Source organism: Ochlerotatus camptorhynchus, unplaced genomic scaffold (genome assembly GCF_037179485.1).
Source record: "Ochlerotatus camptorhynchus isolate MF236.1 unplaced genomic scaffold, CSIRO-AGI_Acam_v1.1 ptg000130l, whole genome shotgun sequence".
NCBI classification, from domain to species: domain Eukaryota; kingdom Metazoa; phylum Arthropoda; class Insecta; order Diptera; family Culicidae; genus Ochlerotatus; species Ochlerotatus camptorhynchus.
The window spans coordinates 4,000,243-4,013,656 of NW_027040620.1; the positions used below are offsets into that span (position 1 = coordinate 4,000,243).

At 36.2% G+C, this 13,414-nt stretch overlaps 1 protein-coding gene across 1 annotated transcript in view; it reads right to left on the reverse strand.

Moving 5' to 3' along the window:
• LOC135700241 (acetylcholine receptor subunit alpha-like) overlaps positions 1 to 13,414 on the reverse strand; it is a 513,136-nt gene that overhangs the window by 92,862 nt on the left and 406,860 nt on the right. The window contains exons 3-4 of the mRNA XM_065220685.1: positions 7,532 to 7,671; positions 7,051 to 7,386 (exon numbers count right to left, since the gene is read on the reverse strand). Of these exons, the coding sequence (XP_065076757.1) occupies positions 7,051 to 7,386; positions 7,532 to 7,671 (476 nt within the window). The remainder of the gene's footprint in view (positions 1 to 7,050; positions 7,387 to 7,531; positions 7,672 to 13,414) is intronic.

Consider the following 13,414-nt stretch of genomic DNA (forward strand, 5'->3'; position numbering starts at 1 on the left):
TATTTTTGCAATGAGAATCATTAAATGTTTTCTATGTTCCGAACACATACATTGTATATTTTATGTATGGCATATTTATAACCCTTATGTATTTTTGTGGGGTTTCTAGTTATGTGTGGCCAAATAAATTATATACATTCAATTCTGTTTTGCGCGTTTTTTTCGACCGTGTAAAATGCAGTTTAAATCAGTTTATCAAAATTTTAAGCATGTATATGCTGTAAAGCATTGATATCTGGACATACATCTGGATACTTTTAAAAGTTGGTTACCTAGCTTGAAATAGCAGGTCAATTTTATCGTGGTCTCGAAGTATGGTTTAGAATCATCACATGTACAAATTATGTAATAAAGTACACATAATTTTTAGACTGTGTACCATTTGGAAATTTTTCACTTAATTTTGATACTTCGAAAATAAATTAAGATGTTCAAAAATCCCTCTGTTGTTGATCGGCTGATTTTCGAGAAAGCTTCTGTCAAAGTTGATTCCTGGAATAGCAGGTTTGTTTGAAAATTTTCCATCTATCAAATTTAAGTGAACATTCACCAAATGGAACACAGCCTTAATAAATAAAAATGCAATGCCAGGGTTTACAAAACGTTTATATACGTTACATATACATTACGGTATTACTTAACAGTCAGACGCAGTTTTTTAATGATTTAAAAATATCTGTCCTCTGTTCAGTGAATTTTTGGAGATCAACTTTACCCACTCAGCCCTACATACAACCGACCAGCATGAATGTGTGTGTGTTCCGTGATTTCGACGAGGACGGAAAGAAATATTTAAATAATCATTGGGAAGTGCTCCATTATAAACGAGTCTTCTGCATCTGCTTGACGTTAAACAGCGAGCGGCTTAATATTTAATCATGAAACCTACCCGTCGATTCTGGTCGGTTATAATCCAATGGAGCATTTCTCGATTTCCTAGTTGATAATAGTCCAACAAATGATGATATAGGGTGTAGCAAGCAGACGCAAATCTATCATATGCCAGGGTGAAGCAAGACATAAAACTGGCAAAAACTGATCTCATTAATTTTCGAACGATTCTACAGTGAGCGTTCCCGGGTGGTAACATAAAAGTCGGTAGCGCACTCTTTGTGATCGTAAAAACAGTCTCGCTGGCAAACGAATCGCAGAAGGGACACAAAAATGCAACCGTAATAAAGTAATGACTTTTGTCATTATGCCAAAATTAGCAATAACATATGGGCATTATTCCTCTTTAGTGAATGATACCATGGATATTGGATGAATGCATACTGCACATGTGACAATAGTATTATTATGATGAAATTGATTTAAAGAGCATTTCAAGGTTGCTTTCATAAACTGTTTCATGTGCATAAAGGGCATTAAAAAAAAATTAAAAAATATGAATAAAAACCAAACACAAAATATAAACAATTGAAGCTTTTTTGCCAATAAAAATACTTCAAAGTTGTCCATGCACACTATGTTGACGTAGGACTACGTCTGTGATTTCTATATGAAAGTACACTCTGTGAAATGGAACATGTAACAAAATTATGAAAGATTTTGAACATTAATAACTCAGCTGCCCCTGAACCAATTTCAAAAATTGCAATGCTTCTGACAAATGATTATTGAACAAGAAACTATTGAAAAAGTGGTAATGTCCTGGGACGGGACTTGACAATCGGGTAGCGATTTCGAGCCAATTTGCTGTCAAATCCGAGCCAGTTTCTGATTGGTCGATTTGACAGTAGCAATCGTGGAATAAAAAGGAAACAGGGATCGTATCAATCTGGCTGGCAGTGATGCCGGAGTCAATGGCGTTGTTAATTGTTTATATTTGCGAAAGGAAAGATGAAAAATCGAGTGCACTGCCTGTTTTAAGCCATGGATATTGTTGTTGGTTTATGGTTGTTTTTATTGTGTTGAGCAAAAATGATGTACAAGCTGCTAAACTGCGGTAGAAACTCCGTAAAAAATCCAAATTAAAATAGAAAAATATTTTACATTCCGGGCATCATTGGTCAACTCCGTCAAACACCACACACAACTTTCCGAAGGGTATTCTTCAAAAACATTAAGAAGAGTGAGAAGCTCGATTGTCAAGTCCCGTCCCGGGTAATGTCCAGCATTGTCTAATGTACAAATAAAAAGTGATTATTGTATCATTGTTTTCATGAAATAAACGTTCTTCCCAAACCCAGTCGTCATAATAATGGTTGCACATCATTCTGCTTTAAGGTGATACGATGCGTCACGCTTTTTTGCTTTTTTCTCTCGTTTCTATGTGTCAGTGAAATGATTATCATTGATGCTGTAGGGGTGTGAGTGTACATCATGCACTGTCGCAACTACCGTAAACATAGCTGCTAAAGTTCGTTATTAATAGGTCGAATGTGTAACAGTTAATAAAACAAATAGAAAGTTAAAGAAAAAGTGATACATATCTTACTGTAAATTTCAACATCCATCATCTCAGGGGGCGACCCCGGCGTAGTGGTTAACATCCATACCTCTCACGCTAAAGTCACGAGTTCAAATCCCACCCACGGACAAGTCACGAATGACCCAAGAGTGTTAAAGTGACTATAATAAAAAAAAGAAGAAAGAAGAAAGACATCCATCATCTTTTTTTTTAAAGATTATCTATTTATCATCCAATATTGAAACCATTACTACATTTCTATTCAATTTGCCAAAATTAACGATCCACCACCTCCCAAGGACATCCCTTTATACACAGAAAAATAACAGACGCCTAGCCACCAAGTCCAACCAAGTCAAGTATTCATAGTAGCTGATTAATTCAAAGCTACACTTTGTACACTTTGGTTACACACGACCGGTCCAAAAATGATTCCAGCACTCAAACCTCCCGGTACATGGTAAGAAAAAGTAACCGAAAGTAAGTTATTTTCACACATATCGCCATTTTATTGCAGGAAGTCAAAAGTAGGTAAAGTGAGTCAAAGTAGATTTCATTTACTTGTGTTCAAATCGCATGGAATTGAAAATTCGCTTTCTACCCAAAAGTAAGTCAGTAGGTGAAAATGATCGTGATTATACTCAAAGTCAAAAGTAGGTAAATGTGAACTGGCCGCTTGATACTTTTTTGTTATCGTGTATGTTTTTGTTTTTGTATCATTATTTTCCCGCCTTATAATATCAGCTGATGGCTTCGACCAGTGCAACCACAATGACAAATATGTTTTCTTTAGAAGATTTTTAGATTTATTTACAGCCATTTCTGTTCTGGAAAAACAAGTTAAGAAATTTTTTTAATTTTTATTAGTGATGGTTTCTAAATTGAACACAGTTTCGACACCTTCAAAAGCAATAAAAACATTGTTTTTGAACACTTTGTTTCAATTGAATTGACAACACTGGATACAATGATAGAGGATTCGTACACACACCTTCGTAATGTGGTGTGTAGAAAAATAGTAAACATAACAATTTTAGCTTACAAAATTTTTCGCGGCTCGCATTTTTAACGATGCAAATAATATTATTATTTAAGATATTTAAGTAAATATTGTCTTTAAAAGTAAATAAACTGAAAGTTCTTGCAGAAGCATGTGTCGTAATTGTTCTTAGTGTGGTTCTGAGAAATGAAAGCTAGTGAAAACAGTTATTTAAATTACATGCCAAGAGCAGAACAAAATCTACTGATCGTACTTGCAAATATTGCGAATGAATAAATGAATTGTCAACATTTTGGTGGGAAAGTCTTCAAATATGTATCCAGATCTTATTCAAACAATTTTAGCCCATTTTTTAAGGTATTTAATTAGTAATTTACTATTTTGTAGGAAGATATCTTTCGTAAGCATACCAAAACGCGTTTATTTAAGATTCAACAAACCATCATTGAATTTTCAATCATCAAAAGCAGATTTTTCGTTCAAATTCAAAATTCTACCAAAATGTCATCACTGTGTTCCGGTAGGCCATTAGAATGCAGTGATGACATTTTTGTTGGAAGAATTGTGAATTTGAACGAAAAAAACGCTTTTGAATTTTTGATGATGATTGAAAAAAAACAATGAAACTTAATGATTGTGGGGACAACCATTGCTGCATGACGTGCCGTATCACCTTAACCTGAAAAGATATAAAAGAGCACTGTTGTCTAGCCTCAACTCATTTTTGCTTCGGGCCGCGTGGTAAGCAGGCAGCAGGAGCAGCAATTGCATCAGTAGGAAGGTGGTGGCAGGTTAGGTAGTCCACTCTTCTACCTAACAAGCAAAAATGACTGGCAAAGGAGGAAAAGGTCTTGGAAAATAAGGCGCCAAGAGTCATCGCAAGGTTCTTCGTTATAACTGACATCCGTCGTCTGGTTCGCCGTGGCGGTGTCAAACGTATCTCCGGTCTGATCTACGAGGTGCGCTGAAGGTGTTCCTGGAAAATGAAATCCGTGATGCTGTCGCCTACACTGAACACGCCAAGCGTAAGCAACCATGGATGTCATCTATGCTTTGAAGCGACAGAGATGCACTATGTACGGTTTCGGAGGTAAATCTTCACCAACTTTGGAAACAAAACGGTCCTTGTCAGGGAATTTATCTGTGTCTGTTTGTACATATTCAGAACCACATATACCCAACGACCACACAAAATGCTCTCCAGAGTTGTAATCTTGTAACTAAACTTGGAAGCAGGTGCAAGATATTTCGATAGAGTCTCTTTATCAACTTTCTCTTTAAAAAAATACTACAAATTTGGTATGCCTACAATTCAAAAAAGGAAAACGTTAAGATAATAGATGATCGATCAATTAAAAGAACTAAATGCTCTTATATTTGTTCCGTCCACTAGCGGTCCTACGTCAAGCTTTCGGTCGTGCCCCTAGGCATAGACCCTTCTACTTTTTTTCAGTATTCAGGTCATTTTTACACTGGCGGAAGAACTTTGACAGCTGCGGTAGAACTCTACACGCTATTTCAAAACTACACAAATTTAGATAGAATTCACCAGGATCAGTCAAAACTGAAACTGTGTAGGGAGTACCAACTTGACAAATGGACAACGTCGACATGAATCCGATCGAATTTGTTCATTTGTTTCTTCTGTATTAAGATACAAATTATAAATTTTATTACTGCCCATCAAACAATTCTGGACTGCATTTAAGCTACAGAATAGTTTATAAGGGCAAAAATCGATTGCAAACCCCCTTTTTATTTTGTTTAAGCCGTTCTGCAACTAAAATTACTAGTTGGGTGAGCCATGAATGGATACCTACACGATATGCAGTACATATTGTAACCTCAGCTTGATATAATCTTTCGCTGTGTAATTAGTGAAATAGCGGTACTATTTCCAACCAGATTAATGAGGTGGAGCAAATGTTCTTAACTTAAAAGACAATTTAAATTATGGACAAATATGTACAGTTATTACTATTTTGATACTGGCAAAACCGTTTCAAAAAAACACACGGGAATTGGGATGATGGAATGAATCACATTTACAAGACATTCTATCAGCACCTTATAGATTTTTGGTGTATAAACCACTGTTGCCTTTATTTTATATTAATAATATTAAAATTTGTACTGTCGCATTAATGGCCCTTCGCTCATTTTCAACTTCTATTCAATTTTCATAATACCGTACTCAAACGGAACTATATACCTACCTTCTTCTAAGATCATTCTCTGGCTAATAAATTATCACACTAAAGCTTCATGTTAGATAGTATTTCCAACCAACTCTGAATTAAACTCATTCAAATCAAATTGAAACCAAAAAATTCGTTTACACCATAACCTTTCACACAAAGTCTACTTTCATAAAGCGGACAATGAACAAAAAAATGCCCGCCACCTAACTGTCATGGTTACCTAGGATTGGTCAAAAAAGTAATATTATTGATGTGTGCACCGAAGAATTGAGCATCGTAGAAACCTTGGCAGCCTTTCATTTTGAATGATTTCACTGACTTTCATGGTGTATAATGGGATTTGATGCAATCAAGATCTTCACATTGAACTTTTAGTTCTGCAGGAAGAATCAATATGAATTAAGCCGGCGTAATATCCTCAAGTGCACGTGATCTTTTATTCAATTGGTGCAGTTGGGTAGATTTGAAGAATTTAGGCATACGTCATTCATTCATGACGAAACATAATAACTGAGAAAAATGAAGTATCGATTGATCGAGTAGTTTTTATTTTTGTTCGCATAATCTCAAATTGTGACCAAATCCTTGTTTCAGCAAATCAGAAAAAAATCAAGAAAGATACTTTAGAGGCTTTACAAGTTTCGAAACAATGAACATCGCGAAAAAGTAGAATTGAATGAAGTCCTTGGTGGATTTTCGTAGCTTTATGACTCCTGGTTTGAAAGATCGTCAGTCGCACTGCATAGTGGTCCAAACGGAAAAAAACGTAATCGCATGGAATTACTCCAAAACCTTTCATTTTAGGTATGTAGTGTCTTTGGAGAAGTTTCTAGGCAAATAAAGCCCTATCTTTTGACGTTACCACTCTGTAAGTTAGACTCACAACAAAGTTTTTTGAAAACTTGAGATAGAGGGTTGGTGTGTTGATCAAAATTGCAGTAAATGACAACACAAACTTTTTTTTTTTCTGAAGACACTAATCCTCTTTCACAATAAAGCTTTGGAGCGTTTTTTACGGACGGTACCTAAGAATCTAACTATTACTTTTTCCATGTAATTTTTACGTGTTTGTCATGTTCTAATTAGTTGTTTATCTGGTTAAAATACACATTTTTGTCATCTGCTATTATTTGTATCTTCGGATATATTGTAAATTTTTGATCCAAGATGGCACATTTTTGAATTTGAATAAATTGTAGGATGGCAAATGGTGGCTATTGTAAAACAGCAAAAAATCTTGTCTTCCATTTAATTCCACTTAACTAATTTTGATATCTATGCCAGATAAGTATTTCGACTACAATGTGCAGTGTTCATCAGTGTCATTCCTATTGGTTTATAAATATATAACAGGACGTTAAATAATTGGTTGAACCGACGGTATATTTGCTCCCAATTTATATTGTAAAAAGCAAATGATTGTTAACTGAACTCACCTGAAACCCATCGTACGTCCAGCTGCCAAACTTCATCACACACGTTTGCTCGTCGAAGGGAAAATACTCCACATCAATCTCGCAGGAACTTTTGTAAATGGCCGGTGGCCGCCAATCGACTCGTCCGGTGTAATTGAGGGTGGCTTTCGTCGCCAGCGTCACCTCAAAGTTACCGTCCGCGTTATTGTATAGCACAATATCCGGCCGCCAAATGTGATCCGAAGGAACGTGCAACATTTCCACTCCACCGTACTCTTTCGGCTCCCACTTGAGCTTGTAGTCGTACCACGTTTGCTCTACCCATAGATTCGTAGTCATGATTTGATTTTTCAGATTCTGTGGAGGGAAATTATTGAAGCGAATTGATTTAATTACATATATTTATGGTAATTAAATTAGGTCGCATTGTAAAGAAAGTAAGGCATGCATAGTTGAGATCAAGATAAATAATGAAACGAAATTGTCGAAAAGTAGAACTTACCACATCAATAAGCTGCGATAGTTTTAGTTTGATTTTCACGGTTAGTGCGTCTGTAACGTTAACAACAGGCCGAACTAGTTTGTTGTAGTTGCTAAGAAGGTCATCGTAGAGGCGTTTTGCATCAGGATTTCCGGCGCATACTGTGGAAAGAAATTGAAAAAAGAAACTTACGTTGAGTTGAGATTAAACTTTTCGTCAAATTAGATCAGCTAAATCTGTGCAAAGGAGCATAGTCGTTTGGCAACACTGGTCAACCGTCTTCAAAAAACTTTTCCTGATCCTACTCAATCGCAGCCACCACTGTGGTCGGCATTTTATATTTTCCAGTGCAGAGAGATAGTGGAGAGTTATGCTTCCTGAAAACTTTTCCCAAACGATAAATTTCAAGTTTCTTGAGAAGAACTGTCCCTCCCATGCAAGTTTTGGGACGCACTGATCGTCTCTCCATCACCACCAGCAGCACCACCACCACCACCAATGTGACACAATTAAGGTAGAACTAAATTTGCGAATTCTTTTTCAACAACAGTTTTTTCTTGCTTATTTTCTACCGTCCATGGAATGCCGCTTGTGGTGGTAGCCGTCATCATTTATGTTATCATCGTTGACTGTGTGACTTTCCACTCAGGCGTAGGGGGTGACTCAAATATGACGTACACCCTCCCCCCCTTGTGTCAAGCATTTTCCCATACTTATTACACGTACTATCACAAATTCTAGGACCCCCTCCCCCTTCAAGAGTGGACGTCATATTTGAATCACCCCTAGGAGGTACGAAGAGATATAAACAGGTATGATAAAAAAAAGCCATTTCTTGTAGGAAGTGGACGGGACAACAGTGTCTGTAAATTATTACTTAATTTATAGATCGTGTACTTTTCCGAGCTCATTTGATACAAGATTGACTCACAATTAATGCTGATATAGTCAAAGAAAACTGAAATAATTGGATTTTGTGGAATCTCATTTCCAATTGTAAGGGAATCAGTGATAAGAAAATTGGTTTTTAGAATCGGAGGATCTAGAAAACATGATGACTTTTCAGCATTTTTGTTGATTTACGAGGATAGTTAGTAGTTGCTTCCAAAAAGTCCACAAATCAGCTGGTACAGATTGACAAAAAAGCAGAGCTTATAAGGCCGGAACAAAACATAATTTTAACTTTTGCCACCACCTCCTCCCCCAGTTTCTGAAAATCACGAGGACTTGGGCGTAAAAAGGATGTTGGGCTGGAGGGGGCCATAGCCCTAGCTAACAAGACCTAAACGATCGGTACTAAATGTCCTCATATGTCACACATCTACTTTCAAAATTTGCTCTATTTTATTATAAAATTGAGTCTTACAAGGAACTTCTTACCGGTCAATGGTATTTCGTAAAAGGTAATACTTAAGAGAACGTCATTTGATTGTAGGAAACTCCCAAAAAAGTAGGGAACTACTAACAAAAATGTACGAAATGTTTTAGAATATCATGGAACTTCATACCCTTCCAAAACTTAATAGAATTTTAGAAAACTTCTTAAAACTTCAGGGACTGCGTAGATGTCGGTGATTGTTACAAATTATATAGGAGCTAGCAAGCTTTATAAAACTACATCATACTTTGTAGAATTTTATAAAAAATTATAAAAGTTCATTGAAGTTCAGCAATTTTTCTGACCTTTATTGACCTTCTTAAAATTTCAGTGACTTTATGAGTATGAGTATGAGCATTGGCCAAGCACGCTTAAAACTACATCACTGGCGCCGCTATAAGTTTAAGTCAAGAAACAGTGGGCAATGCCAATGCTTGTGGAGGCATACAAAATGTGTGTAATCTGTGTTTTTGTGGAGTATGGAGGAAATTTCAGTGACTTACCCTCCCCATGGACATGGAGGTTGACGGTACTGAAGCAAAGGGTTATGTTTAATTTCTTTATATTTGCAACGATGATGATTTCCTATAGTGACACATATCACCTTCTTAATGCTTCAGCATGCCTCAAACGATTAATTCTTGGTTGTTAATAGAACTTCCTTGATGAAATCGGCTGCTTCATGCAGACTGAGCAATTCTGATTATAGTATCAGATTTGTTCTGTATACAGAGGAACTGGGAGGGCTTATTAGAAACTTCTCACCAATAAAGTAATGATCTTCTAGTTAATTTTGCATATAATTTTATTAATATTTTATTTTATTTAAGCATATTATTTTTGTTACAGTCAATTAGCATTAGCATACGATACAAGAGATTTAATATTACTTGCTCGTTTTTGCGTAAAATAATCAATATTTATTTTACTTTTAATTACCTTTAAAAGTTTTTTTTTCAAGTTTTTTTTTCTGATTTGAAAATTTCCCAATTTGGTTAGAAGTTTCGAAGCTAACGCATGTCCACAGGCCTAATAGAAAGATAGACAGAAAAAGTGTATCATGACGAATGGTTGCATACAAGGTTGCTTCCACTCACTAGCTATACATGAGTGATTTTCGGGGTTTTGAATTCGTTAGATGTTGTAATGGAGCCTGTCATTTTCGCTTTCAGAGTGTCGCAGTCAGCGGTTTTATGATTCGTGAGCGCTCGCGATTCGTAGAATCGTTGATTGTGACTGCAAGTGGATCTGGCGGGTTTTGTGTGTCGGACGCTTGCTTTTTGGCCTCTTCTTGTGTCTAACAAGTGCAGAGTATCATTATAGCGTCTAATTGTTTTGAGATTCCTAGTTGCGTGAAATATATTTGTGAGAATATCTTTTTGAGATTTTAGTTGTCACGTTTTGTTTGTAGTTTATGTTTTATTTCTTTCGTGTAATTATCGTAAATAATAGTTATTCAATAATAGATAGTTCATCCATATATTCGTACTTTGACGCGAAGCGCTGTGGATTATGAGATGCTTGATGACCCTGGAGGGATCGATTTTGCTTACTGAGCAGAAAATCATGGACTTAACTCCAAGCTCTTCCACAGCACAATAAATCGCCACCATCATTTGTATATTTGATATTAAACATTAGCCTCGGAAACTATTTGCATATCAAGCGAAAACGTAGTCCTGTATTGTCGAGAAGCGTTATGGTTCTGAGATGCTCGATGACCCTGGAGGGATCGTTTTTGCTTACTGAGCAGAAAATCATGGGTTTAATCCCAAGCTCTCCGTCATGACTCTTAAAATTCATGATCACTAAACAAAATGAATATGTTCTTTCGATAGCCGGCTATCGAGAGATTAAATAAACAACAAATAAACAACACATACTTTTGGTTGCATCGCCAACTTGAGGTGAATCCTAACCGAATACCCTACCCAACCCTCCAACTCCGTAGCACTTATGAGGGTGTCGCTAAGTCGGTGGCCTCTCGTTAAGTAAGTACTACATCAACATTTCCTTCTCTATCCCTAGTTATGGTAAAGATGGGCGTGGCCGGGAATAGCGGCAGTCATGCTTCTGTTACTCTTGTTTAGATTGGAACCAATGTTTACTCCCCAGCATTATTCCTGAAAGTAGTCTAACTGAGAATTTCAGAAGAGACGTGAGTGTCGCTAGTATCCAATCTACGAAGTATATCATAACAACGCTAACGCTAACGCTAGTATGGAGGAAATTTCAGTGACTTCATGAGTATAAGCATGATTGACCGCTTACGGTTGCTACTCTGTTGTTGCCAGATCAGCTGTAATTACCAGAGTTGCAAAAAATCAAATTCATTTTGCTGACGCAGCGAGAACTGATTCATCACGGAATTCATTATGCATCTTCCTACGATTTCCAATTAATGAAAGACAATGGCGCTAATGATTTCTGCTTCCACATTCTATGCATTTTATATACATTGCGTCACTTTTCAAATGGTCCTAAGTAACAAATGTAAACAAATCGAGTTAAGTGATACAAACTATTGCTCTTCTATCATTAGATGTGAACAAAAACATCCATCCAAATTTACTTTCATTTATTTAAGAAAATCATAGGTATAAAATTGTCCAATGTACAGTTTGAAATGATGGGTACATGATTGTTATGTCGGCAATTCGGACTGCCTAACATGATTGGTGCTCATTTTCTAAAAGCGAGGGCAATCTAATGTTAGGTACTCTACTCTGAAATCTGTGAAAGGGAATCTAGCATCATGTAGAACAAAACGTCCAATGTAACACTCATTGAGTATGTCATTGAGAAAAATCGTCCAATGTAACGTGACCAATGTAAAACTTGACTAGTCAAAACATCCTGTATGTTTTTTCTGTACCGTACAGAAAAAAAAAACGCACACACAGGATGTTTGGACTAGTCAAGTTGTACTTTGGACACGTTACATTGGACGATTTTTCTCAATGACATACTCAATGGGTGTTACATTGGACGTTTTGTTCTACATGATGCTAGATTTCCTTTCACAGATTTCAGAGTAGAGTAGCTACCTTTTTTCTGTATTGTTTTAGAGATGAACTAGCCAACGGCTAAAAATCTCTCTAATAAAGTTTAAAAAAAAAATCTGTGTTGTAGCATGCAATTCATAGTAAAATTGTGATTTTCCCGTTTCTACTTAAATTTCAACGTTATTATTCACTGACTACATTAAAAATAGTGTTGCAAAATATATTGTTTCTAAACAGTTAAAATAATAATTTGTCGAACTTCAATTTTCTCAAAATTATGGATATGTTTCATTGGTCTTTTTGAAAAGGGGCGCGAGATTTCACGCAATCTTTCCACACCCTTTCGTATTTGGATTCAATGAGCATGAACCAGGAAATAGTTCACGTTCATCTTGTCATGTCACAAGGAAACATTCATTAAATTCAATTAATATTTACGCAATTAATGTTCCAACCATAGCAACAAACAATTTAGTTTGAAAAACAAGTCAAGCTTTCTTGGTAGTATTATTTTTTATTTCCAAATAAAAGTGCGAAGTACGCACTGTCATCCTCGTCGTTTAACCGTACTCAATAAGATGTAATCAGGTTGGAGGCCTTGTGAATTTGTCGTGTCTATTACTCTCCCGCTGCTTTACAGAGCTGACGTCACACACCATCAACCAAAAACAGCGGGAATACGAAAGTGACGAAAAATTCACTAGATCATACCGATCATACCTGTGGGGCATAGCAAGTAGTGCAGTGGTGTTGACGTACGAGAACAAGGAGACAAATAGAAAATTATAACCAAAACATACCAGTTTCTTCGCTGTGCTGCGCATGCTTCAAATTACTGCTATTTAAAAAAAAAATAACTGTGCCCAAATGAATGTGATTTTTTTTTCTATATTTATCTTCCTGAATCCTAGATGAAATTAATATTCTTCTTAGAAAATAGAAATAAGGAAGGGAACTAAAACCGACAATCGTGGATTAACAAGAGTTCACGCGTGTTTAATGAAAAAGATAACAACAAAACAAACCGAAAGCGAGAAATTCTCTGAAACGTAAAATCATAGTGACCTGCGTCAATAGACGAGTGCACGGGTGAACGTTTGTTCATCTACTGAAAAAGAATTAACGATGCCATATATACAGACTTCTGTACACGAAAAAAGTGGTCACCCTTTTTAATTGTATCCAAAAAATATAAAATGAAGTATTTCGCTAAGCTAAAATTAATCCAAAAACTAGTTAATATTTGTAACTTTGTAATTTGTAATGAGATTAGAAAAATCGTTATTATAATTAAAGTTACAAGGGTTCAAAATAGATAGCGTCCACCTTTATCGCGTACAAAAGTCTGTATATACTAAAAATGAACACATGAATAATGCTCGCGTCACATTTGAAACGAGCCTATCAACTTTTGTAAACAACTTGCTAGGTCCTTTCCACGAGAACCGAAGAACGCCCACGCAAACCAACAGCACTACCGGGAAGGGGACAATTTCCCGATGGTGATGTTAGTTTGCGTGG